Source organism: Rana temporaria, chromosome 11 (genome assembly GCF_905171775.1).
Source record: "Rana temporaria chromosome 11, aRanTem1.1, whole genome shotgun sequence".
NCBI lineage: Eukaryota > Metazoa > Chordata > Amphibia > Anura > Ranidae > Rana > Rana temporaria.
This window is the reverse complement of record NC_053499.1, coordinates 161613515-161641191: the sequence shown is the minus strand read 5'-3', so window position 1 is coordinate 161641191 and position 27677 is coordinate 161613515. Positions and strand designations below refer to the sequence as shown.

At 49.0% G+C, this 27677-nt stretch overlaps 1 protein-coding gene across 1 annotated transcript; it reads right to left on the bottom strand.

The window, feature by feature from the left end:
• Positions 1-1534: 1534 nt before the first annotated feature.
• On the bottom strand, positions 1535-26629 carry LOC120916850 (nucleolar protein 58-like). Its single transcript, XM_040327793.1, has 5 exons — positions 26578-26629; positions 12263-12506; positions 9736-9785; positions 6730-6834; positions 1535-1613 (listed from the first exon to the last, which is right to left on the bottom strand). The coding sequence occupies exons 2-5, from the start codon at positions 12500-12502 to the stop codon at positions 1535-1537; spliced, it is 474 nt and encodes a 157-aa protein (XP_040183727.1). The 5' UTR covers positions 12503-12506; positions 26578-26629.
• Positions 26630-27677: the final 1048 nt, after the last annotated feature.

The window sequence follows — 27677 nt, the reverse complement described above, 5'->3', positions numbered from 1 at the left end:
ACCAGGCACAAGCTATAGCCCCCCCCATCACCAGGCACAAGCTATAGCCCCCCCATCACCAGGCACAAGCTATAGCCCCCCCATCACCAGGCACAAGCTATAGCCCCCCCATCACCAGGCACAAGCTATAGCCCCCCCCATCACCAGGCACAAGCTATAGCCCCCCCATCACCAGGCACAAGCTATAGCCCCCCCATCACCAGGCACAAGCTATAGCCCCCCCATCACCAGGCACGAGCTATAGCCCCCCCATCACCAGGCACAAGCTATAGCCCCCCCATCACCAGGCACAAGCTATAGCCCCCCCATCACCAGGCACAAGCTATAGCCCCCCCCATCACCAGGCACAAGCTATAGCCCCCCCCATCACCAGGCACAAGCTATAGCCCCCCCATCACCAGGCACAAGCTATAGCCCCCCCATCACCAGGCACAAGCTATAGCCCCCCCATCACCAGGCACAAGCTAAAGCCCCCATCACCAAGCACGAGCTATAGCCCCCAGGCACGAGCTATAGCCCCCCCGTCACCAGGCACGAGCTATAGCCCCCCCCCCCCATCAGGCACAAGCTATAGCCCCCCCCCCCATCACCAGGCACAAGCTATAGTCCCCCCATCACCAGGCACAAGCTATAGTCCCCCCATCACCAGGCACAAGCTATAGCCCCCCCCCCCCCCATCACCAGGCACAAGCTATAGTCCCCCCATCACCAGGCACAAGCTATAGTCCCCCCATCACCAGGCACAAGCTATAGTCCCCCCATCACCAGGCACAAGCTATAGTCCCCCCATCACCAGGCACAAGCTATAGTCCCCCCATCACCAGGCACGAGCTATAGCCCCCCCCCCCATCACCAGGCACGAGCTATAGCCCCCCCCCCATCACCAGGCACGAGCTATAGCCCCCCCCCCCCCATCACCATCGCCAGCGGAATGGAATAGTGTGCCTCTTCATTGGTGTCACCGGATGGAATAGTGCCCCGCCACTGGCAAGGCCGTCTTAATAGCATCATGGGCCCCTGGGCAAAGTAATGCTCTGGGGCCCCTACAATGATGAAAGTGCAGGTAAACAGACATCAAGTAGGTAGGAGGCAGAAAGTAGGTAGGCAGACTGCCTCCCCTGTGTATCGCTCTCAGTGCCATCATGGGGCCCCCAATTTCGGGGCAGAGTGGGCTCAAGGACCAGCTGCTTTGGGGAAAGTGCAGGGGCCTCCCATGCAGCTGGGGCCCCTGGGCAGTGCCCAGGTGTGCCCTCTCATTAAGACAGCCCTGGCCACTGCCATCAGCGGGAGGAATAGTGTGGCAAGGACTATGCCCTACTGTTGAAGACAGTGGGGGGTAATAATGCCCCAAGGGCTGGAAAAAAGCAAGCAAAATTCCCCACCTGGCCCCCGGGCCGTAGTTTGGACACCCCTGCTCTCTGGACCCCACCACTTTGCCCCGAATAGACATTCAGGCTTTAATAAAAACGTAATTCCCCTTTAATAAAAAAAGCCGCTCGGCGTGTTTTGCGTCTGAATAGAGTTATAAAGTATCTCAAACCTTTTCATCCGGCTTCTCCTTCCCCGGCTCCTCTTTATCATCCTCGATCTTTATTTTCTTCTTCTTCTTCGACCTGCAGAGTAAAAAATTTAATATGTGATATTTCTCTGCCAGTAATTCGCAATATTTCCCCGAGTTCGATAACGCCTCACCGCCGCGCTCAGAATGGATTAAAGCCGTAATATTGTTATATTAAGAAGACGAATGTATTGGGTGATTTGCAATCAGACTCGTGTTGTTCGGTCGGCGCGTTTCGCCTTCCCGGAGAACGACAATAGAAAAAAAAAAAAAGATCAGAACTTCCAAGGTAAATTAGAATTGATTTGCTGTATATTGTACAGTGACAGTTGTTTCCTTTCTTCTTCCATTTGCCTTTATTACATTTTGCTATTAGACGATCGTTCCCGTCTGTGTGGTTGTTTTTTGTTTGTGTTATTGCAATCAATCACGGGCGGCAAAAGTCTACTTGTCAGCGGCGACTCTTCATCCGAAGCCATTAAAGGTGCGCTCTAGACTAATGTGGAATGTAAAAGTAAATCTCATTCGCTTCAAGGTTCGACACCGGAAATATGGAACAACTTTCTGCTGCCTGGGCCATTTTTTTATGTTTTGTCAAGAGAGCAAAGGGCGCAGACAAAGTGTAGCGGGGTGGGGGCAACCACTTCAGCTCCAGAAGGTTTTACCCCCTTAATGACCTACCTCTCTACACCCTCACCCCCCCTCTTCTTCTCTACACCCCCCTCTACAACCCCCCCTTCTACCACTCTATACACCCCCCCCTCTCTATACACCCCCCCTCTCTATACACCCCCCTCTACCCCTCTATACACCCCCCTCTCTATACACCCCCCTCTACCCCTCTATACACCCCCCCTCTCTATACACCCCCCTCTACCCCTCTATACACCCCCCTCTCTATACACCCCCCTCTACCCCTCTATACACCCCCCCTCTATACACCCCCCCTCTCTATACACCCCCCCCCTCTATACACCCCCCCTCTCTATACACCCCCCTCTACCCCTCTATACACCCCCCTCTCTATACACCCCCCTCTATACACCCCCCCTCTCTATACACCCCCCTCTACCCCTCTATACACCCCCCTCTCTATACACCCCCCTCTACCCCTCTATACACCCCCCCTCTCTATACACCCCCCCTCTCTATACACCCCCCCCCTCTCTATACACCCCCCCCTCTCTATACACCCCCCTCTATACACCCCCCTCTCTATACACCCCCCTCTCTATACACCCCCCTCTCTATACACCCCCCTCTACCCCTCTATACACCCCCCTCTACCCCTCTATACACCCCCCCTCTCTATACACCCCCCCCCCTCTCTATACACCCCCTTCTACCCCTCTATACACCCCCCTCTACCCCTCTATACACCCCCCCCTCTCTATACACCCCCCTCTACCCCTCTATACACTCTACCCCTCTATACACCCCCCCTCTACCCCTCTATACACCCCCCCTCTCTATACACCCCCCCTCTCTATACACCCCCTCCTCTCTATACACCCCCCCCCCCTCTCTATACACCCCCCTCTATACACCCCCCTCTACCCCTCTATACACCCCCCTCTATACACCCCCCCTCTCTATACACCCCCCCTCTCTATACACCCCCCCCTACCTCTCTATACACCCCCCCCCCCTCTACCTCTCTATACACCCCCCCCCCTCTACCTCTCTATACACCCCCCCCCCTCTCTATACACCCCCCCTCTCTCTATACACCCCCCCCCCCCTCTACCTCTATACACCCCCCCCTCTACCTCTCTATACACCCCCCCTCTACCTCTCTATACACCCCCCCTCTACCTCTCTATACACCCCCCCTCTACCTCTCTATACACCCCCCCTCTACCTCTCTATACACCCCCCCTCTCTATACACCCCCCTCTACCCCTCTATACACCCCCCCTCTCTATACACCCCCCCTCTCTATACACCCCCCTCTACCCCTCTATACACCCCCCCCTCTCTATACACCCCCCCCTCTATACACCCCCCCCCTCTCTATACACCCCCCCTCTCTATACACCCCCACCTCTCTATACACCCCCCCTCTACCTCTATACACCCCCCCCTCTACCTCTATACACCCCCCCCCCCTCTACCTCTCTATACACCCCCCCCCTCTACCTCTCTATACACCCCCCCCTCTACCTCTCCATACACCCCCACCTCTCTATACACCCCCCCTCTACCTCTATACACCCCCCCCTCTACCTCTATACACCCCCCCCCCCCTCTACCTCTCTATACACCCCCCCCCCTCTACCTCTCTATACACCCCCCCCTCTACCTCTCTATACACCCCCCCCTCTACCTCTCTATACACCCCCCCCTCTACCTCTCTATACACCCCCCCCTCTACCTCTCTATACACCCCCCTCCCCTCTACCTCTCTATACACCCCCCTCCCCTCCTCTACCCCTCTATACACCCCCCCCTCTACCTCTCCATACACCCCCCCCTCTACCTCTCCATACACCCCCCCCTCTACCTCTCCATACACCCCCCCCCCTCTACCTCTCCATACACCCTCCCCCTCTACCTCTCCATACACCCTCCCCCTCTACCTCTCCATACACCCCCCCTTTACCTCTCCATACACCCCCCCCCCCCCTTCCTCTACCTCTCTATACACCCCCCCTTCCTCTACCTCTCCATACACCCCCCCCTCTACCTCTCCATACACCCCCCCTCTACCTCTCCATACACCCCCCCCTCTACCTCTCCATACACCCCCCCCTCTACCTCTCCATACACCCCCCCCTCTACCTCTCCATACACCCCCCCCTCTACCTCTCCATACACCCCCCCCCTCTACCTCTCTATACACCCCCCGCCCTCTATACACCCCCCCTCTACCTCTCTATACACCCCCCCCCCTCTACCTCTCTATACACCCCCCCCCTCTACCTCTCTATACACCCCCCTCCTCTACCTCTCTATACACCCCCCTCCTCTACCTCTCTATACACCCCCTTCCTCTACCTCTCTATACACCCCCTTCCTCTACCTCTCTATACACCCCCTTCCTCTACCTCTCTATACACCCCCTTCCTCTACCTCTCTATACACCCCCTTCCTCTACCTCTCTATACACCCCCTTCCTCTACCTCTCTATACACCCCCTTCCTCTACCTCTCTATACACCCCCTTCCTCTACCTCTCTATACACCCCCTTCCTCTACCTCTCTATACACCCCCTTCCTCTACCTCTCTATACACCCCCCCTCTACCTCTCTATACACCCCCCCTATACCTCTCATTTTAGACTACCAATGGCGGTGATCAGCGACTCATAACAGGACTGCATTAGTGCGGCAGCCACTAACTGACGCTGGAGGGCGCTAACTGCCAGTGACACCAATACAGTGATCAGCGCCAATACTATACACTGTCACTGTACTAATGACACTGGCTGCGAAGGCGTTAACATCTAGGGGCAATTAAGGGGTTTAATGTGTGCCTATGGGTAATGTGTGTGGCTTTTACCGACCTTTTGCAGGGATAAGAAACGTTGAGATTATTCCCTCTGTACAGAGCTCAGTGTTGATTGTCAACACAGTTCTGGGCTGTGATTGGACTTAGCCGATCAAGCAGCTCCCGGACATGAATCATTGGCTGGACTTGCTGACAGATTTACGCTGTGTAAAATCACAGTAGGTGCTGGGGGGGGCGGGGGAGGGCGTGTACCCTAAATAATATCAACTAAGAGGTCACTTTAGCATTCTTTCAAGTCATTTTAAACCCAATTCACTTCAAAAGGGGCTGACCGATGTGCGTTTGTCGCCGAAAAGAAGCTACTGACTCCTTCGGAAGAAGAGCTTGGCGCAATATTTGAACGTGCTTTTTCCCGAGGAGTGACAATCGTGGCAGAATCGCACAGTGTTCGAGGGGGTTCCATTAAAATATGTGTTGCGTGTTTTGCCGCAATTTGGGAACGCCAAATGTGAATGAGGCCTTAATGATGATTTCATGGGACACGACCCGAGACACGACCCGAGACACGACCCGAGACACGACCCGAGACACGACCCGAGACACGACCCGAGACACGACCCGAGACACGGAATGACCGGTGACAAACAGACTTTGGAAGGATGAGGGGTACTCCTGTACCGGCGTCACCAAGGAGTCTTATGTCTAGGGTCACCTTATGTCCGATAGGGCCATAGGGTGACTGAGAAATTATATCCTAAATTACAGGACAGGGGACATTACTGATAGTTCACATTGCAGGAGATATTGTAAAGTGTTGGTTTATTCTATGACTCATCTCTCTGTGTAGACTGTTGACATGTTAAATGAGGCTGGCTCTTGAAAGGCCTTTCATTGTGTGATAACACTGTGTAAAGCTTATTGATGCTCAGAGGTGTGAATACCTTTCTGTCGAAGACAGACCGTCTGTCTACAGATGTGGATTGAGGGAAAATCATTGTGTGATGGTGTTGTCGAATTCTGTTAATGAAGGAATGTGACTTCTCAGGTGCAGTGATTATGTCATGTTAATGGAATGTTTAGCAATTAGCCCATCTGAAGGTGTATTGAAGCCCCCCCAGGGTGTGATGGGAGGGTGGAGAGTTTGATTGTTCCTGTGATCACTGAAACATGCCTTGAAAACTGTATATAAACCATTAAAAGTGCTCATATATTTTGAAACCAGTAACAGAGCAAGTCTCGTTATTCTAGGAAAAGGGGATGTCTGATGTCTGTTGGATGGTTGGAGTGTCAGATAAGCTGTCGTGGGTTGATGGAAGGTCGTAGACGGTGGTGACCGTTACAATGACCGAGACACGACCGAGACACGACCGAGACACGACCGAGACACGACCGAGACACGACCGAGACACGACCGGGACACGACCGAGACACGACCGAGACACGACCGAGACACGACCGAGACACGACCGAGACACGACCGAGACACGACCGAGACACGACCGAGACACGACCGAGACACGACCGAGACACGACCGAGACACGACCGAGACACGACCGAGACACGACCGAGACACGACCGAGACACGACCGAGACACGACCGAGACACGACCGAGACACGACCGAGACACGACCGAGACACGACCGAGACACGACCGAGACACGACCGAGACACGACCGAGACACGACCGAGACACGACCGAGACACGACCGAGACACGAACCTAGTGTCTTCAGCTTCTTCCATCGCTCTCTTCTTCCCTTTTTTCCCCGGCTTCTCTACAGATGTAAAATCTTCATCTTCAAGCTCCATTTTAACACCGACAACACTAAAGTGAGATAAAAAAATCAATAACTTGTAATTGCTTCATTAAATGTGAACGTTCCCTTCCAACCAATGACACACGTTCGGCAGAATGGGAAAATAATCAAATTTAACCACTTAGTGCACCAAGCGCCACATTTAGCCTCCATTAAACCGATCCTGAAAAGTTCTCGGCGCTCCCGACATACAACTCGCCAACAAACGATATAAAGTGAACTTTACACGTATCCGGCTCTTCCCTCCAGTCACCAGCCAATTTAGGATCTTAGGAAGAACCCCGCTGATCTCGGTGACAGGTGAGCCCGACGTTTGTACAGGAAAGGCGCAGGAAGGAGATCAAAGCGCGTTTGATATCCGATGCGAATACCTGAGCGATGAAGAGCGCTTTGGGACAGATCCGGGAACATTAAGTAACTTATCGGCATTACTTTGACTCTTCACATCTCAGATTTGGCCGCTGCAGATCACAACTTCCGCTCCGAGGGATTCACTGAAAATTAAACGACCCCAACTACCTCATTCCTGGAAGATTTACCCCCCTCCATGACCGGGGCTTTTTTTGCTATTCGGCACTGCGCTACTTTAACTGGCAATTGCGCGGTCATGCAACACTGTACCCAAATACATTTTTTTATCATTTTTTTCACCACAAATAGAGCTTTTTTTGGTGGTGTTTTGATCACCACTGGGCTTTATTTTTTTTAAACAAAAAAAAAAAAATGAAAATGAAAAATAAAATAAAAATACTTTCTACTATAAAACACATTCAATAACAAAATGTAAAACAATTAATAAAATCAAAGTTCAATTTAAGCCAAAATGTACTGTGCTATATGTCTTTGGTTAAAAAAAATAAAAATAATCCCGAGAAAGAGACACACGTCGAGAAAGAGAGACACACACGTCGACAAAGAGAGACACACACGTCGACAAAGAGAGACACACACGTCGACAAAGAGAGACACACACGTCGACAAAGAGAGACACACACGTCGACAAAGAGAGACACACACGTCGACAAAGAGAGACACACACGTCGACAAAGAGAGACACACACGTCGACAAAGAGAGACACACACGTCGACAAAGAGAGACACACACGTCGACAAAGAGAGACACACACGTCGACAAAGAGAGACACACACGTCGACAAAGAGAGACACACACGTCGACAAAGAGAGACACACACGTCGACAAAGAGAGACACACACGTCGACAAAGAGAGACACACACGTCGACAAAGAGAGACACACACGTCGACAAAGAGAGACACACACGTCGACAAAGAGAGACACACACGTCGACAAAGAGAGACACACACGTCGACAAAGAGAGACACACACGTCGACAAAGAGAGACACACACGTCGACAAAGAGAGACACACACGTCGACAAAGAGAGACACACACGTCGACAAAGAGAGACACACACGTCGACAAAGAGAGACACACACGTCGACAAAGAGAGACGCACACGTCGACAAAGAGAGACGCACACGTCGACAAAGAGAGACGCACACGTCGACAAAGAGAGACGCACACGTCGACAAAGAGAGACGCACACGTCGACAAAGAGAGACGCACACGTCGACAAAGAGAGACGCACACGTCGACAAAGAGAGACGCACACGTCGACAAAGAGAGACGCACACGTCGACAAAGAGAGACGCACACGTCGACAAAGAGAGACGCACACGTCGACAAAGAGAGACGCACACGTCGACAAAGAGAGACGCACACGTCGACAAAGAGACACGCACACGTCGACAAAGAGACACGCACACGTCGACAAAGAGACACGCACACGTCGACAAAGAGACACGCACACGTCGACAAAGAGACACGCACACGTCGACAAAGAGACACGCACACGTCGACAAAGAGACACGCACACGTCGACAAAGAGACACGCACACGTCGACAAAGAGAGACGCACACGTCGACAAAGAGAGACGCACACGTCGACAAAGAGAGACGCACACGTCGACAAAGAGAGACACACACGTCGACAAAGAGAGACACACACGTCGACAAAGAGAGACACACACGTCGACAAAGAGAGACACACACGTCGACAAAGAGAGACACACACGTCGACAAAGAGAGACACACACGTCGACAAAGAGAGACACACACGTCGACAAAGAGAGACACACACGTCGACAAAGAGAGACACACACGTCGACAAAGAGAGACACACACGTCGACAAAGAGAGACACACACGTCGACAAAGAGAGACACACACGTCGACAAAGAGAGACACACACGTCGACAAAGAGAGACACACACGTCGACAAAGAGAGACACACACGTCGACAAAGAGAGACACACACGTCGACAAAGAGAGACACACACGTCGACAAAGAGAGACACACACGTCGACAAAGAGAGACACACACGTCGACAAAGAGAGACACACACGTCGACAAAGAGAGACACACACGTCGACAAAGAGAGACACACACGTCGACAAAGAGAGACACACACGTCGACAAAGAGAGACACACACGTCGACAAAGAGAGACACACACGTCGACAAAGAGAGACACACACGTCGAGAAAGAGAGACACACGTCGAGAAAGAGAGACATGTTTTGGTAAATCTGAAGACAAAAACCTGCAGAAAATCGGATAGTGTGTATGGGGGCTTAAGGGACAGTCAGGCTGGGGTGGAAAGGCCTAAATGATGCTGGAGGCGGGGGGCTCTGACTTGCTGCAGCTTCTAATGCACATTGTGGGAAGCTCACAGTGTGCAGTGAAATCCAAGTCTGGATGACTGGAGCACCACTTTAGAAGGCAGAAAATAGACACACACTTGTCAAAAGGCCATCATGGCATCACAAAATCTTCATACAACTAACCAGTGAGAAATGAGGAGTATTTTAAAAAGGAACACAAATTTTACCCAGAGAGCTCATCCTCCTTTTGGGGTGCAGATTGGGACTTCTTGCTTGCCTGGAAAATAAAGAATTCAAATTAAAACACGCCCTACAGAAACATGGCCCGAGAGCTTTCACATTGGGGAGACAGCAGCGGCTGTTCCATGGTGTTTTGCAGGCGCTATTTTTAGCGTTATAGCGCCCCAGTGTGAAAGGGGGCTTACTGTAAGCAGAATACTTATTATAGAACACCTACACTGCATACTAGTTCATTTAGACTGTTAAGTGCACAAACATTGCTTATGGACCCCAACTATAGCCGGCAGAAGAACAAAGTACTGCCCCTATTATCCATTTTAACAGTACCTCCACTTAGTGAGCATAGCCCTAGCATATGCACCTGGGTAATACAGTCTCCTAATGTAGTTAATCCTGTTACTGTCCATTGATACCCTGACGGTGATCTTGCTATTGTTGATGCTAATCCCGATGCGTAGTGTTCTCCTATTCCTACTGCCAACTATTGATCATACTGTAGGTTTAGTTACCCTACTGCTATTGCCAATCCCCTTTCATACCTTTGTTACCAATTATACTGTGTGACAATATATTGAAACCTGCCTTTACCAATTTATTTGGTGTCGGTTTCAGATTCCCCCCCCCCCCCCACCATGCCAAAAAAAGGTGAAAAGCAAAAACATTAACAAAAAACTCACACCACACGCTAACCAGCCACCTCACTTGTAACGGAATGGCACGTGACACCAAGAGACCTTTGAAGGATGTGGGGTACTCCTGTGCCAGCATCACTAATGACTCTAGGGTCATCCTATGCCCCTTTTGGGCATAGGGTGACTGAGAAATGATATCATAAATTACATGATAGGACATTACTGATAATTCATGTATTGCAGGAGATCTTGAAATGTTACAAGTTGTTAAAGTCTGACTCCAGCAGGTCAATGGAGTGTTCTCATTCAATGTGGGGACACATGCTTTTGAGGTGTTAATTGAGTCTGCTTCTAGATATTTCATGTTGTGTATGCTAATGACACTGTTTGGTGTGAAGATATGAAGATACTATTGATGATAGAGGTGTTGTGAGTTAGCAGTCTAAAGGTCAGACATCTCTTTTCAGGTGTAATGGATTAGCATGTCAATTACGTCTACAAAGGAATGTGCATTATGTAGCAGTGAATAGATTATTGCGGAGACGGGACGTCTGGGGGGATGACTAATAATTAACTCAACTGAATGTCATTGTCTAAAAGAATGTGTATCAAAATTCCTTGTGTGGTGGGTGGAGTTGATTAATTGTTCACTTGGTTTCTAAAACTGTATATAACAAGCTGAGTGTACCATTAAAAGGATTCATACATTTTGGAACCAGTAACAGAGCTGTGTCTCGTTATTTCTGGGGAAAATCCAATGGGTCCTGTCTGCTGGATTGAGGAGTGTCGGATAAGCTGTCGTAAACGGCGGTGACCGCTACACTTGTTAAACCGCAATGTATACAAATTTCGTTTTTTGGTTTAACCTCAATACTTTAAAATATATTTTGCCTAAACAAAATTTAGATGTTGCCCCAATTTTTTTTTTCTTCAAATTTCAGGAAATTAAAGTCAGAATTTTTCTCGGCTCTCCACTCATCCATGGATGGTACAAGAACTGGTATTTACAGGCTCAGAAATTGGGATCACCATGATGCTAAAGCAGTTTCATGGAACAAAGCATGGGCGTCCGCTCCATAGGGCAAGGGGGGGCAATTGACCCCCCCCTGTAAAATCGAGAAGGTGTTGAAGAGTCTCGCAGCCGCGGGCTGTCTGAGCGGTCCCGGGCCGGATGTCACACAGACACTGCGAGCAGAGTGAAGCCGCCTTCCCCTCCAGTGTTTGTGTGTACACAGGGGGAGGGAACCTGCCGTGACCCGGCCGTGCTGATGGCTGATCTGAGGTACTGAATGGCATGGGAGGAGGGGAGATCCGTCTGTGCTGAAGGGGGGTCTGTGCTGAATGGAGGGGTCTGTGCGGAATGAGGGGGCTGTGCTGAAGGGGGTTTCATCTGCGCTGAATGCAGGGGTCTGTGCAGAATGGGGGTCCATCTGTGCTGAAGGGGGGTCTGTACATTCTCTAGGCTATATTTATATGGGCATGGAGTGAAGCTGAATTATCTCAAGAGGTATTTCACACTGCCAACTGGCCGCGTTATCGGTAAAGCGCCGCTAAAAAGTGCCGCTTTACCATCATTTTAGCTGCGCTATTCGGCCGCTAGCGGGCGCTTTTAACCCCTGCTAGCGTTTAAAGAAAGGGTTAAATGCCCATCACCGCTGCGGAAGCACCCCCCCCCCCCCGAAAATTTTTCAGTGGACGCCCATGGAACTAAGGATCGACTATTTTTTTTCTACAGGAAAACATGGACCGATATAACTAACCAGAAAAAAAGTTTTATTCTTTTTGACAACTTCAGAGCCTTTTGAAATACAAAACACCGGCAGAGATCTGGTCCCCCGAGAGGGAACTTTTGCAATAACCGTTCCAAAACAAACCCATTCACCTTGCTCTTCTTTTCCTTCCTTTTCTTTGGTTCCTCTTTGTTGTCCGTTTTCTCTTTTTTCTCATTGTCGCCTTTCTTGGCTTTTTCCTTTCGGTTTTCATGTTCCGGTTTCTCTTCATTCTTCTTCTCTTTGGCGGTCTTCCCCTCTGACTTCCTTGAAGGCTTCTTCTTCTCCTGTTTGACGTTCTCAGAAGTGTCCCAGAAGACGTCCTGATCTGCTGTCGCCGTCTCTTGTGTCATCGTTCTGGGAATAGAATTGAATGGAAGAGTTAAAGAGACACATTGTGATCAATATATTGGACTTCCATTGTAGCCAAGATTTTAAAGAGATGGCGGGCTGAATGTGGAGTTTTAGCTCGTGATTTTTCCCTAGAAAGAGGCCTGGGCACAATGCCAGGAGGGAGTGGGATGGATTAAGGTCCTGACTTTTTCCCTTCATCTCATTCCCTTGGTAAGAAAACCACTCTAAGAAAAAAAAAAATTGTAAAGGCTAGAAGAATGGACAGCCGCACTTCCAAAAAACCCTAAGATTGTCTTTATTGTAAAAAAAATTTGACAAATGCACTACAAAGTACAGCAGAACAGTGGAGATGGCAGCCTACGCGTTTCACACTGCGGTCGGTGCTTAAGTTATGATTAAGCACTGACCGCAGTGTGAAACGCGTAGGCTGCCATCTCCACTGTTTTGCTGTACTTTGTAGTGCATTTGTCAATTTTTTTTTTACAATAAAGACAACCTAAGGGTTTTTTGGAAGTGCGGCTGTCCATTCTTCTAGCCTTTACAATTTGCCTTGTGCATTGCCGGCACTCCTGGTCACCTGAGAATCTATCGATTATCCAGCATACCCACCTGGAGCGGTAACTCCCCTTTTCCAAGGAAAAAAAAAATTGTTTTGGTGTTTCCATTGGGGCTCATGAACACGCAAGGCAGGGCTGTCTTTAATATTGATTGGACCCTGGGCAAAAAATTTTCCCGCCCCCCCCCCATGCAATTTTGCTCTTCACCTGCTCCGAGACATACAATAAATATCAGCTAGGCTTAAAATCAGTTTACTGTATCAGATCAGAGATTGCGAGTGGTTGCTAGAGGTTACAGAATATCCTTGCCACTTTCTGACTGGTTGCTAAAGGTTACGGCACAAATTACGGATCGCTGATTAGTTGCTAGAGGTTACAGCACATTATTTCTTCTTGTTGATTGGTTGCTAGAGATTACTGTACAGTAATACTGCTCACCGATTGGTTGCTAGAGGTTACAGCACATCTCTTCACTGCAGAGAGTGGCATGATATATATATATATATATATATATATATATATAATTATGAATGCCGCCTTTATTTACATATGAATGCTGCTGGCCGCCAATATTAGGAGCCGGTTCACACTGGCCTGACGAGTCACGTCCCATTTAATGCAATGGAACCGTTCTAATAGGAGCGACGCAAGTGCAAGGTTCTTGCACGACTTCGGGGTGGCTCGGGACGACCTGCATTGACAGAAGTCGTTTTGCAGGTCGCCTCTGAAGTTGTCTTCAGGACGACTTGCAGAGTCGCCCCCGAAGTCGTGCCACGGAAGTCTGAGCCGGCTCTTACATATGAATGCTCCAGTTATTTACACATGAATGACGGTTATTTACATGTAAACACAGGGTCTGCAGGCGAGTCATCTGTACACAATAGGGCAGAGCTGGGCAGCATTAGTAGCAGCACTTCACACTGAGATATCGGGGCACAGGACTAAAACTTTAAGGGACGAGGGAATTTAAACTGGGATAGTTGGCAAGTATGAGGCAGCTGCTTTGGGCCCCACAATGACAGGGCCCAGGGCAGCTTCCCCTTTTGCCCTGCCTTAAAGACGGCCCTGATGCAAGGTTATGTGGCAATTACCCCAAGGGGGCCACCAGGAACAGACAGCTTCTCCCTATATAGTACAGAGGCCACCAGTCACACCAACTAATACAATTTAGTCTAGAGGATGTCTCTTTGTATGTATTCCTGCAGAACAGGAGTGTGGTTTTGGGCCATAACATACTCTCTAGTCCAGTTTCTCAACCCTAGGGTTCCTCCAGAGTTTGCTAGGGGTTCCTTGAGCAATTTCTGCCTCTCAGATAAGTTCCCACTGACACCCTTGATCTTTTTAGATATTTATAAGGCGGTAATTCTTCCCAATGACCACTAACGTAAGGAGCATTCTTCCCACTGACCATCACCACGTACGAGTTGTAGATATACATTTTTAGCAGGGGTTCCCCGATATCAGAAAGCCATTTTAAGGGTTCCTCTGTGCTGAAAAGGGTCAGTCTAGTTTCAGTTTCCCTGGAGGTAGGCTTGTAGGCAGGTGCAGTCTGCTTTCTCCGCTGCAGGTGGCACTCACCTGAAGCGGCATTGCAGAGGGAGAGGAAGCCAAGATGAACTTTATTGCTTTATGGCTTCCTGGGTCACAGGAGGCAGCTATCAGATTGGATGCTAGTGCCCCATGTGACCGGTGGCCATCTTGGGTCAGGAAAAGACTATTTAAGGACCTGGCTCCTAGACTTGGTGCACCTTTTGATTGTGAGGCTAGAATAGGGACAGGTCACCCATCTGGCAGACAGTGATAGGTGTCGAAGTAGGGAAATTGCAGGGACACGCCATCTTATCTGAAAATCTTCTCGCTTGGGTATGGACTGGCCAGGCTGTTTTCCGTCCCTTGAGACAGACACTGTAGGCACACTTGCCTTCTCGCCAGTCCTGTCCTGTATTACAATAGATTTCTATTCCTCTGGTCTTCCAGTGGTAAGGGAATGGACTGTTCATTGTGAATGTATTGCTGAAATGTACAGAATTGTTGGAGGTCGGTTGCCCAGACATATCACTTTAAACAGAGACCTCATTGCAGACAAGCGTGAATTCTCACTGCATCTGGAGAAGGTGCATAGGCCCCATTTTACATACAAATAGGTAGATTCAGGTACAGGTGCGCAATTTTAAGACGGCGTAGCCTAGCGTGTTTACACTACGCCGCCTTAAGTAAGAGAGGCAAGTACATGATTCTCAAAGCACTTACCTCCTTACTTAGGGCGGCGTAGTGTAATCGTGGCGGGCGCAAGGGCGCCTAATTCAAATGGGTTGGAGGGGGGCGTGTTTAATGGTAATGAGGCTTGACCTCACGTTTTTGACGTTTTTTGGGTGCTGCGCATGCGCCGGGTGCCTACATTTCCCAGTGCGCATTGCGGCTAAGTACGCCGTACGGGCCTATTGATTTCGATGTGGACGTAAACGACGTAAATCCCGATTCGCGGGCGACTTGCGCAAATGACGGAAAAATTTCGAATTTCGCGGCGGGAACGGCGGCCATACTTGACATTACTATTCCACTAGAGCCTAGCTCTAACTTTACGTGGCCTATCTCTTACGTAAACGGCGTAAAAGTACTGCGTCGGCCTGGCGTACGTTCGTGAATCGACGTATCCCCTCATTTACATATTCTACACCGACCGCAATGGAAGCGCCACCTAGCGGCCATCCAAAATATTGCAATCTAAGAAAGGTCGGCGCAAGCCGTCGTATCTTAGATGGGTTTAAGCGTATCTCTGTTTGAGCATGCACTTAAACATAAGTCGGCGTAGATTCTGAGTTAGGCCGGCTTATCTACTGATAAGCCGGCCTAACTTTGTGAATCTACCTATATAATTTAGGTTTACTGGACCACCGGTAGCAATCAACCCAAGTCCACTTTTTAAAGACCGCCATTAACTCCCAATTACGTACCTCTACACCTCAACAATGAAAAGATATCAAAGTGAAATCTCTCCCTCCCCCTCCTTTAATTAAATGCTCCAAACACACAACACTATTAAGAATCTTGTCTGGCCCAATTACACACGGTGCACCAATAGGGGTCCTGAATGCAATTATAAATCGGTTAGATTAAATAAAATGAATCCTCCCCCCGAGGGGAGACCGCGATGGATTCGCATAAACAGCCCGCCGGGAGGATGCCAAGAAGGGCTGCTAAAGCCGCTTTTCATCGCGTTGAATATTAACTTAACTCTTTAATCCTTTTAAAATGTATGACCTGGGATGCATTATTTAGTCTTCCTACCAAGTCTAAAGAAGTAAAAATGACTGAGATTTTCCTGGGCGGGGTGAAACTCGGCGATGCCGCCAGTACAGCTGAAACACAGATATAGGAATGGATTCTGCTTGCCATGGCATTTATCATTAATGCGATTCCCTGCCACCAGGGCTGTCTTTAAGGCAGGGCAAAAGGGGCAACTCCCCAGGGCCCTGTCATTGTTGTGGGGCCCAAAGCAGCTGCCTCATACCTGCCAACTATCCCAGTTTAAATTCCCTTGAAGTTTTAGTCCTGCGCTGTGTCCTGATATCTCAGTGTGAAGTGCTGCTACTAATGCTGCCCAGCTTTGCCCTATTGTGTACAGGATGACTCACCTGCAGACCCTGGGCCAGATTCACAGAACAGATCCAACGGCGTATCTCCCGATACACCGTCGTATCTCTCGTCCTATCTATGCGGCTGATTCATAGAATACTTCGGCCGCCGCTGGGTGGAGTTTGCGTCGTTTTCCTGCGTCGGGTATGCTAATGAGCATTTACGGCGATCCACAGCGGTTTTCGCATTCGTTACGTCGTCTCTAGTAATTTTTTCCCGTCGCAAATTTACACCTGCTTTAACATGCCTTAACTTTAGTCGAGCCATGTTAAAGTATGGCCGCCGTTCACGCCAGACCAGGGCCCCTCATCGTCCGACCAGGGCTTCCTTGGGCCCCTCTCGTCGCCAGACCAGGGGCTTCCTTGGGCCCCTGTCGTCGCCAGACCAGGGCCTCCTTGGGCCCCTGTCGTCGCCAGACCAGGGGCTTCCTTGGGCCCCTGTCGTCGCCAGACCAGGGGCTTCCTTGGGCCCCTCTCGTCGCCAGACCAGGGGCTTCCTTGGGCCCCTCTCGTCGCCAGACCAGGGGCTTCCTTGGGCCCCTCTCGTCGCCAGACCAGGGGCTTCCTTGGGCCCCTCTCGTCGCCAGACCAGGGGCTTCCTTGGGCCCCTCTCGTCGCCAGACCAGGGGCTTCCTTGGGCCCCTCTCGTCGCCAGACCAGGGGCTTCCTTGGGCCCCTCTCGTCGCCAGACCAGGGGCTTCCTTGGGCCCCTCTCGTCGCCAGACCAGGGGCTTCCTTGGGCCCCTCTCGTCGCCAGACCAGGGGCTTCCTTGGGCCCCTCTCGTCGCCAGACCAGGGGCTTCCTTGGGCCCCTCTCGTCGCCAGACCAGGGGCTTCCTTGGGCCCCTCTCGTCGCCAGACCAGGGGCTTCCTTGGGCCCCTCTCGTCGCCAGACCAGGGGCTTCCTTGGGCCCCTCTCGTCGGCCAGCTGATTGACATATGGCTGCTATCAAAAACACAAGCCAGGCTCCTCCACCCTATGACCTCCTCCCCCGCTCCAACTCATTCTCCAAACCAGATTACTTTGTAGAACAATTACAAAGCTTGTTTTGCAAAATACAAAACCGTAAAAAGTTAAATTTGCATAACTCTCTCATTTCTATTAGAACGTTACATTTTAGAATGATTTGAGGTTTTCTATCGGGCACATGGCTTTTCTTTCATCTTCTCATTACGCCAAAGCTTTCATTATTTCCTCTGAATGGCGTTATTTTACGTCCCGTTCATGTCCTGGTGACATTTCACAGATGAAAGGCCGAAGTTTCTTTACACTCTTTTTATGCCTCTTCTGAAACTCAAATCTCGGCAGCCCGGCATGCTGAACAGAATTCCCGAGGTCCCCTTCCCTCCCAAATCTCTATAAAATTAGGCTTTGAAGAAAATGTATACCGGCCGGAGCTCTCTACCCCGCATTTATGTTACAAAAACACTCACATTGTACATGATATAGTACTGTAATAGAGTGGATTATAGGATTTTACAAGCATTTTAAACTAGGGCTTATTTTCCGGGTAGGGCTTACAGTGGAACCTCGGATTACGAGTAATGCGGTTAACGAGCGCTGCGCAATACGAGCGCGGTGTATTTTTAAAAATCCTGACTCGGTTTGCGAATGTTGTCTCGCAAGACGAGCATGATTTAAGCCACAGCTGTGTGAACGACTGGGGAACGACTGGGGAACGACTGGGGAACGACTGGGGAACGACTGGGGAACGACTGGGGAACGACTGGGGAACGACTGGGGAACGACTGGGGAACGACTGGGGAACGACTGGGGAACGACTGGGGAACGACTGGGGAACGACTGGGGAACGACTGGGGAACGACTGGGGAACGACTGGGGAACGACTGGGGAACGACTGGGGAACGACTGGGGAACGACTGGGGAACGACTGGGGAACGACTGGGGAACGACTGGGGAACGACTGGGGAACGACTGGGGAACGACTGGGGAACGACTGGGGAACGACTGGGGAACGACTGGGGAACGACTGGGGAACGACTGGGGAACGACTGCAGAGATGTAGATGCAGTAGAAGTTCTGTAGCGGTGTTCCCAATGAATGGACGCAAATTCTATACATTTTATAGTAATTCAACTTTAATTTCCCCGATTCGGAGCGCGGCGAGTTCTGCCGTGACAATTATTCCTTTGTCCGGCGTATAATAACCATAAATGAATGGAGACAGAACATAAACCTATAGAAGCTGGACGCCACTAAAAGCTCCGTCTTTTTCTTAGACTGGTAAGTAGATGTTAAAATGAGACTCCGTTTTCTATATCTGCCGACAAACAAAACATTAAAAGCTTTTTAAAGTCTGAACCGCCCCGGAGAACCGATCGCGGGATCGGCGGAAGGCGGGAGAGATAACAGAGCACTTTCACTCGCATCGCATTTAGTTGGGCTGACAAAGAAAAAACGCAACCAATTGAAGGTAATTGCAGAACAGGCATAAAACATTATCGGCGGCCCGTTCGCTAGGCAGTCCGGAGAATTGAATGCGGAAGGACAGACGGAACCGGGAGAAACAAACCTCCAATGGAAGATTTTCTGTGCAACCAAATCTGCGCCATCTTGCAATATCAATTCATTTTTTTGTTACATTTAAATTCTTACAATTTTGGTAATTCTGTTACCAATGCAGCGCTACTAATCATGTGCAGAATTTGTTTGGTTTGTTTTGTTTATTCGTTTTCAAGTTCGATTATTATTTTCTCAATCCGAACAAATTCAGTTTGACCAACTTTCAATTCCGTTTCACCGACATTCCACCCCCCCAGCCCCTTTCCCCACTCCCCTCCAAGTCAGCCCCTTTCCCCCACTCCGCTCCAAGCCAGCCCCTTTCCCCCACTCCGCTCCAAGCCAGCCCCTTTCCCCCCACTCCGCTCCAAGCCAGCCCCTTTCCCCCCACTCCGCTCCAAGCCAGCCCCTTTCCCCCCACTCCGCTCCAAGCCAGCCCCTTTCCCCCCACTCCGCTCCAAGCCAGCCCCTTTCCCCCCCCTCCGCTCCAAGCCAGCCCCTTTCCCCCCACTCCGCTCCAAGCCAGCCCCTTTCCCCCCACTCCGCTCCAAACCAGCCCCTCTCCCCACTCCAAACCAGCCCCTTTCCCCACTCCAAACCAGGCCCCTTCCCCATTCCGCTCCAACCAGGCCCCTTCCCCATTCCGCTCCAACCAGGCCCCTTTCCCCATTCCCCTCCAACCAGGCCCCTTCCCCATTCCCCTCCAACCAGGCCCCTTCCCCATTCCCCTCCAACCAGGCCCCTTCCCCATTCCGCTCCAACCAGGCCCCTTTGCCCATTCCGCTCCAACCAGGCCCCTTCGCCCATTCCGCTCCAACCAGGCCCCTTTGCCCATTCCGCTCCAACCAGGCCCCTTTGCCCATTCCGCTCCAACCAGGCCCCTTTGCCCATTCCGCTCCAACCAGGCCCCTTTGCCCATTCCGCTCCAACCAGGCCCCTTTGCCCATTCCGCTCCAACCAGGCCCCTTTGCCCATTCCGCTCCAACCAGGCCCCTTTGCCCATTCCGCTCCAACCAGGCCCCTTTGCCCATTCCGCTCCAACCAGGCCCCTTTGCCCATTCCGCTCCAACCAGGCCCCTTTGCCCATTCCGCTCCAACCAGGCCCCTTTGCCCATTCCGCTCCAACCAGGCCCCTTTGCCCATTCCGCTCCAACCAGGCCCCTTTGCCCATTCCGCTCCAACCAGGCCCCTTTGCCCATTCCGCTCCAACCAGGCCCCTTTGCCCATTCCGCTCCAACCAGGCCCCTTTGCCCATTCTGCTCCAACCAGGCCCCTTTGCGCATTCCGCTCCAACCAGGCCCCTTCCCCATTCCGCTCCAAACCAGCCCCTTTCCCCATTCCGCTCCAACCAGGCCCCATTCCGCTCCAACCAGCCCCTTTCCCCATTCCGCTCCAAACCAGCCCCTTTCCCCATTCCGCTCCAAACCAGCCCCTTTCCCCATTCCGCTCCAAACCAGCCCCTTCCCCATTCACAAAAAGCGCTTCTGGAAGAATGGTCAAACATTCCCATAGACACCCTCCTGAACCTTGTGGATGAGCTTCCCAGAAGGGTTGAAGGGGTTATAGCTGCAAAGGGCGGAGCCAACTCAATATTGAACCCTCCAGACTAAGACTGGGATGTCATTAAAGTTTATATGTGTGTAAAGGCAGGCGTCCCAATACTTTTGGCAATTTAGTGTACTTCAAACTGATCCACTATGTACACGGCGCTTTACAGGATATACTACAAACTACTCCACACTGCGCTGTTATTTACTTCAACTGTAATAAAAAACACTTGTGAAAGTCGGGAAAACGCGCGCCGAATGTGGAAACGGACCTTTAAATACGCGACACGCAGTTTTAATTCTCACACACGTTACAATTGCACCAACATTCCAGCAGACGAGGGGAAAAGAAAAAATATGCCGATTGCCGGATCAGCCCGTCACTCACAAGCCTTCCGGATATATTTCATTTCATTAAAGTCGCAGAATTCTGCCGCGGGATTGGAGACCTTTCCCGGTTTATTTTCTTTATCGCTCCTGAAACAGCCGCCTGATTATGTCAAGTGCTGCTGACAAAAAGCTGGTTTTGCTCTTATTTGTGTCATGACAGAAGTACGTATGATGGATGCCGGCGACATTCTGATGGTACAACATTAGCGGAGAACAAAAAATGCCAGGAAATTCTGCTTCGGAAAAACCAGGGAATTTGGGTTTTTATTGTTTAAATCTGGTTTATATATATATTTTTAAATATGGTTTCTTTATTTTTAAATAAAAAATATTGTTTCTTTTTTCTTTTTAAATATGTTTTTTTTTTCATTTTTAAATATGTTTTTTTTTTTCATTTTTAAATATGGTTTATTTTTTCTTTTTTAAACATGGTTTCTTTTTTCTTTTTTAAACATGGTTTCTTTTTTCTTTTTTAAACATGGTTTCTTTTTTCTTTTTAAACATGGTTTCTTTTTTCTTTTTAAACATGGTTTCTTTTTTCTTTTTAAACATGGTTTCTTTTTAAACATGGTTTCTTTTTAAACATGGTTTCTTTTTAAACATGGTTTCTTTTTATTTTTAAATATGGTTTTTATATAGGATTTATTTTTAAATATGTTTTTTTTTAAATATAGTTTGTTAATTTTTTTTACATTTTTTTTTAATATTGTTTTTTATTTTTTTAATCGGGTAAAGGTTTATTGAGATGTCACACATTTGTATAACCAGACATTAAAAGTACATGTAGTTCACATCAGATGACGGGGGGACTGTTTCAAGTATGACTTGAAAGTTACTTCACCTATTGGTCTACCTACAAGGTAACCACATAATTGGGCCACCAGTTTGTCTCAGTGTGCCATTCTTCCACATTTGGTACCAGCCTATTGGCCATGCCCACAAGCTGCCATTTCCATGCTTGCAGTGTGTAAATATCTGGTCCTCCCACTGCCACATATGTCTCTACATGCCCTCTGCAGGTATTCATTCCACCCAGAAGGGTCAAATACCTGCAGTAGCAGTAAACTGGTGGCATTTCAAGACAGGCCAACAGAAAAGTATAAATGGGGCTTCTTTTATAAGCGAACCCATGGTATGATTACTTTAAGGTTAATGTTTATTCCCTGCCCTACTGCTCTTCCCTGACCACTTCTATCCACCGCACTGGTCCCTAGTAGTGCAAGGACTGCTTTCAGTAGGCCCAACATCTACCCACCCCAACATCTACCCACCCCATCTAGTGCACCATCCAAACAGCCCAACATCTAGGCCAACAGCCCAACATCTAGGCCAACAGCCCAACATCTAGGCCAACAGCCCAACATCTAGGCCAACAGCCCAACATCTAGGCCAACAGCCCAACATCTAGGCCAGTGATGGGGAACCTTGGCCCTCCAGATGTTTTGGAACTACATTTACCATGATGCTCAACTACACTGCAGAGTGCAAGAGGATCATGGGAAATGTAGTTCCAAAACATCTGGAGGGCCGAGGTTCCCCATCACTGATCTAGGCCAAAAGCCCAACATCTAGGCCAACAGCCCAACATCTAGGCCAGTGATGGGGAACCTCGGCCCTCCAGATGTTTTGGAACTACATTTCCCATGATGCTCAACTACACTGCAATGTGCAAGAGGATCATGGGAAATGTAGTTCCAAAACATCTGGAGGCCTGAGGTTCCCCATCACTGATCTAGGCCAACAGCCCAACATCTAGGCCAACAGCCCAACATCTAGGCCAACAGCCCAACATCTAGGCCAGGGATTTGCAATTAGCGGACCTCCAGCTGTTCTAAACCTGCAAATCCCATCATGCCTCTGCCTTTGGGTGTTATGCTTGTTGCTGTCAGGGTCTTGCTATGCCTCATGGGATTTGTAGTTCTGCAACAGATGGAGGTCCGCTAATTGCTTATCCCTGATCTAGGCCAACAGCCAAACATCTAGGCCAACAGCCAAACATCTAGGCCAACAGCCAAACATCTAGGCCAACAGCCAAACATCTAGGCCAACAGCCAAACATCTAGGCCAACAGCCAAACATCTAGGCCAACAGCCAAACATCTAGGCCAACAGCCAAACATCTAGGCCAACAGCCAAACATCTAGGCCAACATAGCCACCCCATCATAAATTGGCAATGGTGCCCCATGAACTGTAGTTACCTCCCTGTGTAGAGTGTACACTCTCTACCTTCAGCATTTTTGGTTCAGTGGGGAAAATGAAAGCATGAGATTCATATTGTCGTCTATGGGGCCATGAGATTCAATTCTCATGCCCATTCTTTCCCAATAATTTTTGATGAGGGTTGCTTTATATGTTCCTCTATAGAGCCAAAGCCTAAACAGTTTTCGGCTTTCTCCAGAGCCAAAGCAAAACTTTCCTACTGCTAAAGGGAAAGAAAATATATAGTCTAGGCAAAACTTTTATAGACAAAAAAAAGAAGAAACTTTTTATATAAAGTTTTTTTCTTTAAGGACCAGAACCAATCACAGAAACCCTTTCAGCAAAATGATCCAGAATCTCTCCACAACACGACAAATAGCATTGGAAAAAAAATGGTATAATTTTGCAGCAATCATCTTAAGAACATGGCGCCTGTGGCTTGATTACAGGTAATGTCCAGACAGCCCAGGAAATCTATTTTTCTTATTAAAGTCACACACTTGGTTGGAACGGTTAGGCGATTTTTTTATTTTTTTTCTTGCAGACACAAAGCAAAAAATGTCTGATCTGCGCCAAAAGGCTGTAGAATGTTCCCCGTCGCGAAAACGGCTGAAGGGGGGGGGGGGATATATTTTAACAGCAATACAACATTTTTGGATTAATAAAATAGTAAATGACTTAATTATAATAACTTGGTAGCTTAACCACTTCAGCCCCGGACCATTTCGCTGACCAACGACCAGAGCATTTTTTGCGATTCGGCACTGCGTCGCTTTAACTGACAATTGCGCGGTCGTGCGACGTGGCTTTACCAAACAAAATTGGCGTCCTTTTTTTTCCCCCACAAATAGAGATTTCTTTTGGTGGTATTTGATCACATCTGCGGTTTTTATTTTTTGCGCTATAAACAAAAAGAGCGACAATTTTGGAAAAAAAATAATAATTTTTACTTTTTGCTATAAGAAATATCCCCCAAAAATATATAAAAACGTATTTTTTTCCAGTTTAGGCCGATACGTATTCTTCTACCTATTCATAAAAAAAAATTAAAAACGCAATAACCGATTGGTTTGCGCAAAAGTTAGAGCGTCTACAAAATAGGGGATAGCTTTATGGCATTTTTATTCATTTTTTTTTTTTTACTAGTAATGGCGGCGATTTTTATTGGGACTGCGACATTATGGCGGACACATCGGACACTTTTGACACATTTTTGGGACCATTGTCATTTTTACAGCGATCAGTGCTATAAATATGCACCGATTACTGTAAAATGTCCCTGGCAGTGAAGGGGGTAACACTAGGGGGCGATCAAGGGGTTAATTATGTTCCCTGAAGTGTGTTCTAACTGAAGGGGGGGTGGGACTGACTAGGGGAAATGACAGATCGCTGTTCATACTTTGAACACACGATCAGTCATTTCTCCCCCTGAATGAACCCGGGAGCTGCGAGTTTACACACACACACACACAGCTCCCGGTTCTCGCTCTGTCACGAGCGATCGCGGGTGCCCGGCGGTGATTGCGCCCACTGGGCACTCGCATCAGCACCGGGGGCGAGCGCCCGCGTGCGACCCTAGTGGCCACCAGCGGCGGTCTGTCCATAGAGGGCGCTGGAGCACCGCCCCCTCTGGCTCCGCACCGCCACGGAAATAACATACATTCATGCATTGCATGAATGTATGTTATTATTGCCAGCTGCCGCTGGTCTATTCAGAGATGGCCGGACATGGAGCGCCGACCACCTGAATAACGGCAGCTGGTTGGCTGTGCGGAAGTGCCCATCAGAGCCAGCTGCTCTGATAGGCTTTCCGTGTACAGCCCTCGTCTCCCGGATGTCTTATCCAGGGAACGTAGAGGGTGCGTTCCTTGGATAAGACTGACCGTCTCAGCCAATCAGGTTCGCTGATTCTGGTTATCGGTAACCTGATTGGCTGAAGCTTCACCAAGGTGGGAGAAGACGACATCGAGGGACGTCGACGGATTAAGGCAAGTGCATTTTACAGGGCACAGCGGCAACAAAGGGCACAGAGCCGACAATTAAAGGGTACAGTGACATGCACAGTGGCATCAATGGGCACAGTGGCATCAATGGGCACAGTGGCTGTGTTTGGCATGGCACAGTGGTGACAATTGATGGCACAGTGGCTGCGTTTGATGGCATGGCACAGTGACTGCGTTTGATGGCATGGCACAGTGGTGACAATTGATGGCACAGTGGCTGCGTTTGATGGCATGGCACAGCGGCTGCGTTTGATGGCATGGCACAGCGGCTGCGTTTGATGGCATGGCACAGTGATGATAATTGATGGCACAGTGGCTGCGTTTGATGGGCACAGTGAGGCTGCAATTTTTTTCTTTTTTACGTTTGTGCCCCCCCCATGGCACAGTGGTGTGAAATGATGGCATAGTGACTGCATTTTATGGCATGGCACAGTGGTGACAATTGATGGCACAGTGGCTGTGTTTGATGGGCACAGTGAGGCTGCAATTTTTTTCTTTTTTACGTTTGTGCCCCCCCCCCCCAAAAAAAAATTGAGCCCCTGCCGCCACTGGTGGCCACAGAGCAACATCACGCTACATTACGTGATTTTGCGCAGCCAAACCAACCTGCCGCAGTTTTGCGGTGGGCCGTCAGCAAGCGGTTAAGGCAAGGTGACCCAGCCCTGACATGCCACATTTGGGGTGGGAGAGCAGAAACCCTCTTTTTAGTGAAATCGGTGTGGAAATTGCACATGCAGCGTCGCACCGATCAGGACAGTGCCATTGCCGGCAATTGCCGTCAAATTTGACATGCGATTTGACATTTCAAATCGCATGTCAAAACTTACCAATGTGAGCCAGGGCTAAAAAAGTCCCCCCCCCCAGATCAGACAGGCGAGAGCCATCCCCTGCATGTGCAAACGCACCGCAATACATTGCAGTGCACATAAATACCCCAAGAAATGGAGGAAGTGACCCCACAGGATAAACGTGGATGGAAAAAAAACGTGGATGGAAAAAAAAACGTGGATGGAAAAAAAGCGAGCGTTAACTGCATGTAAACATGTATAAAAATTCATGCAAACGTTGTAAATGGGCCACTGCCAGTTCACAAAAATATAACACAAGTACTATTTTATTTTGTATTAAATTCAATATTTTTTTATTTCCCAATTCAATAAGGATTCTACCACCCGGAGTATTTTGTATGCAAAAAAATAACACCCAAAAGTCTTGACTCACCTGTTGCTGCACCTGCTGTGTGTTCACCTCCAAACAGGGGGATGGCGGGGGGGGGGGGAGGGATTCCTTTTATCACCTCTTCACCTGACTATGGCTTTGTTAACTATTTCATTCCCACAGATTCCAGATCTCCTCATTGTTGGGGGGAAAAAAGTCACAAACCTCATTTCTCCTGAAAAGCAAACCGCAGTCATTAACTACTTGACCTCTGGAAGAATTTACCCCCCTCCTTCATGCCCAGGGCGGTTTTTTTTTATTTATTTTTTGCCATTCAACACTGCGCTACTTTTAACCACTTCAGCCCCCCCCCCCTTTTCCCGACCAGAGCACTGTTTGCGATTCGGCGCTGCGTCGTTTTAACTGACAATTGCGCGGTCGTGTGACATGGCTCCCAAACAAAATTGACTTTCTTTTGGTGGTATTTGATCACCTCTGCGGTTTTTTATTTTTTGCACTGTAAACAACAACAAAAAATGCCACAATTTCGAAAAAAACACAATATCTTTTTATTTTTTTACGCACACGCCCGCATGGCGGCAAATTCAAAGCAACATACAGGTACGTTGCTTTGCGCAGCCGTGCCATTCTGTCAACATATATCTACAGGCAGCGGTCGCCAAGTGCTTAACCACTTGACCTCTGGAAGGATTTACCCCCCCCCCCCACCTTCATGACCAGGGCGTTTTTTTTTTTTCATATTTAACACTGCGCTACTTTTAATTGGTCATGCAACTTTGTACCAAGGTTGCCAACTTGAGCGTGCACACAGGGTGTGTCAGGTGTGTGCGAATCTTTTTTCTTTCGTAAGAGCCCCTGGGGTCCCCAGGGCCCCGGATGGCAAATCCCCCTTTTTATATATATATATATTTTTTTGTTTTGTTTTTTTGTTTTTCTTAAAGGGCCCAGAGGTCCTCAGGGCCCCGGATGGCAACCCCCCTTTTTTATATATATATATATATTTTTTTTTATTAGATATATTTTTTATTTAATTAATTTTATTTTTATTAAAGGGCCCAGAAGTCCCCAGGGGCCCAGGGAGCCCCGGATGGCAACCCCCCCTTTTTTTTTAATAAAAAAAAAATTGTTTCTTTTTATTAAAG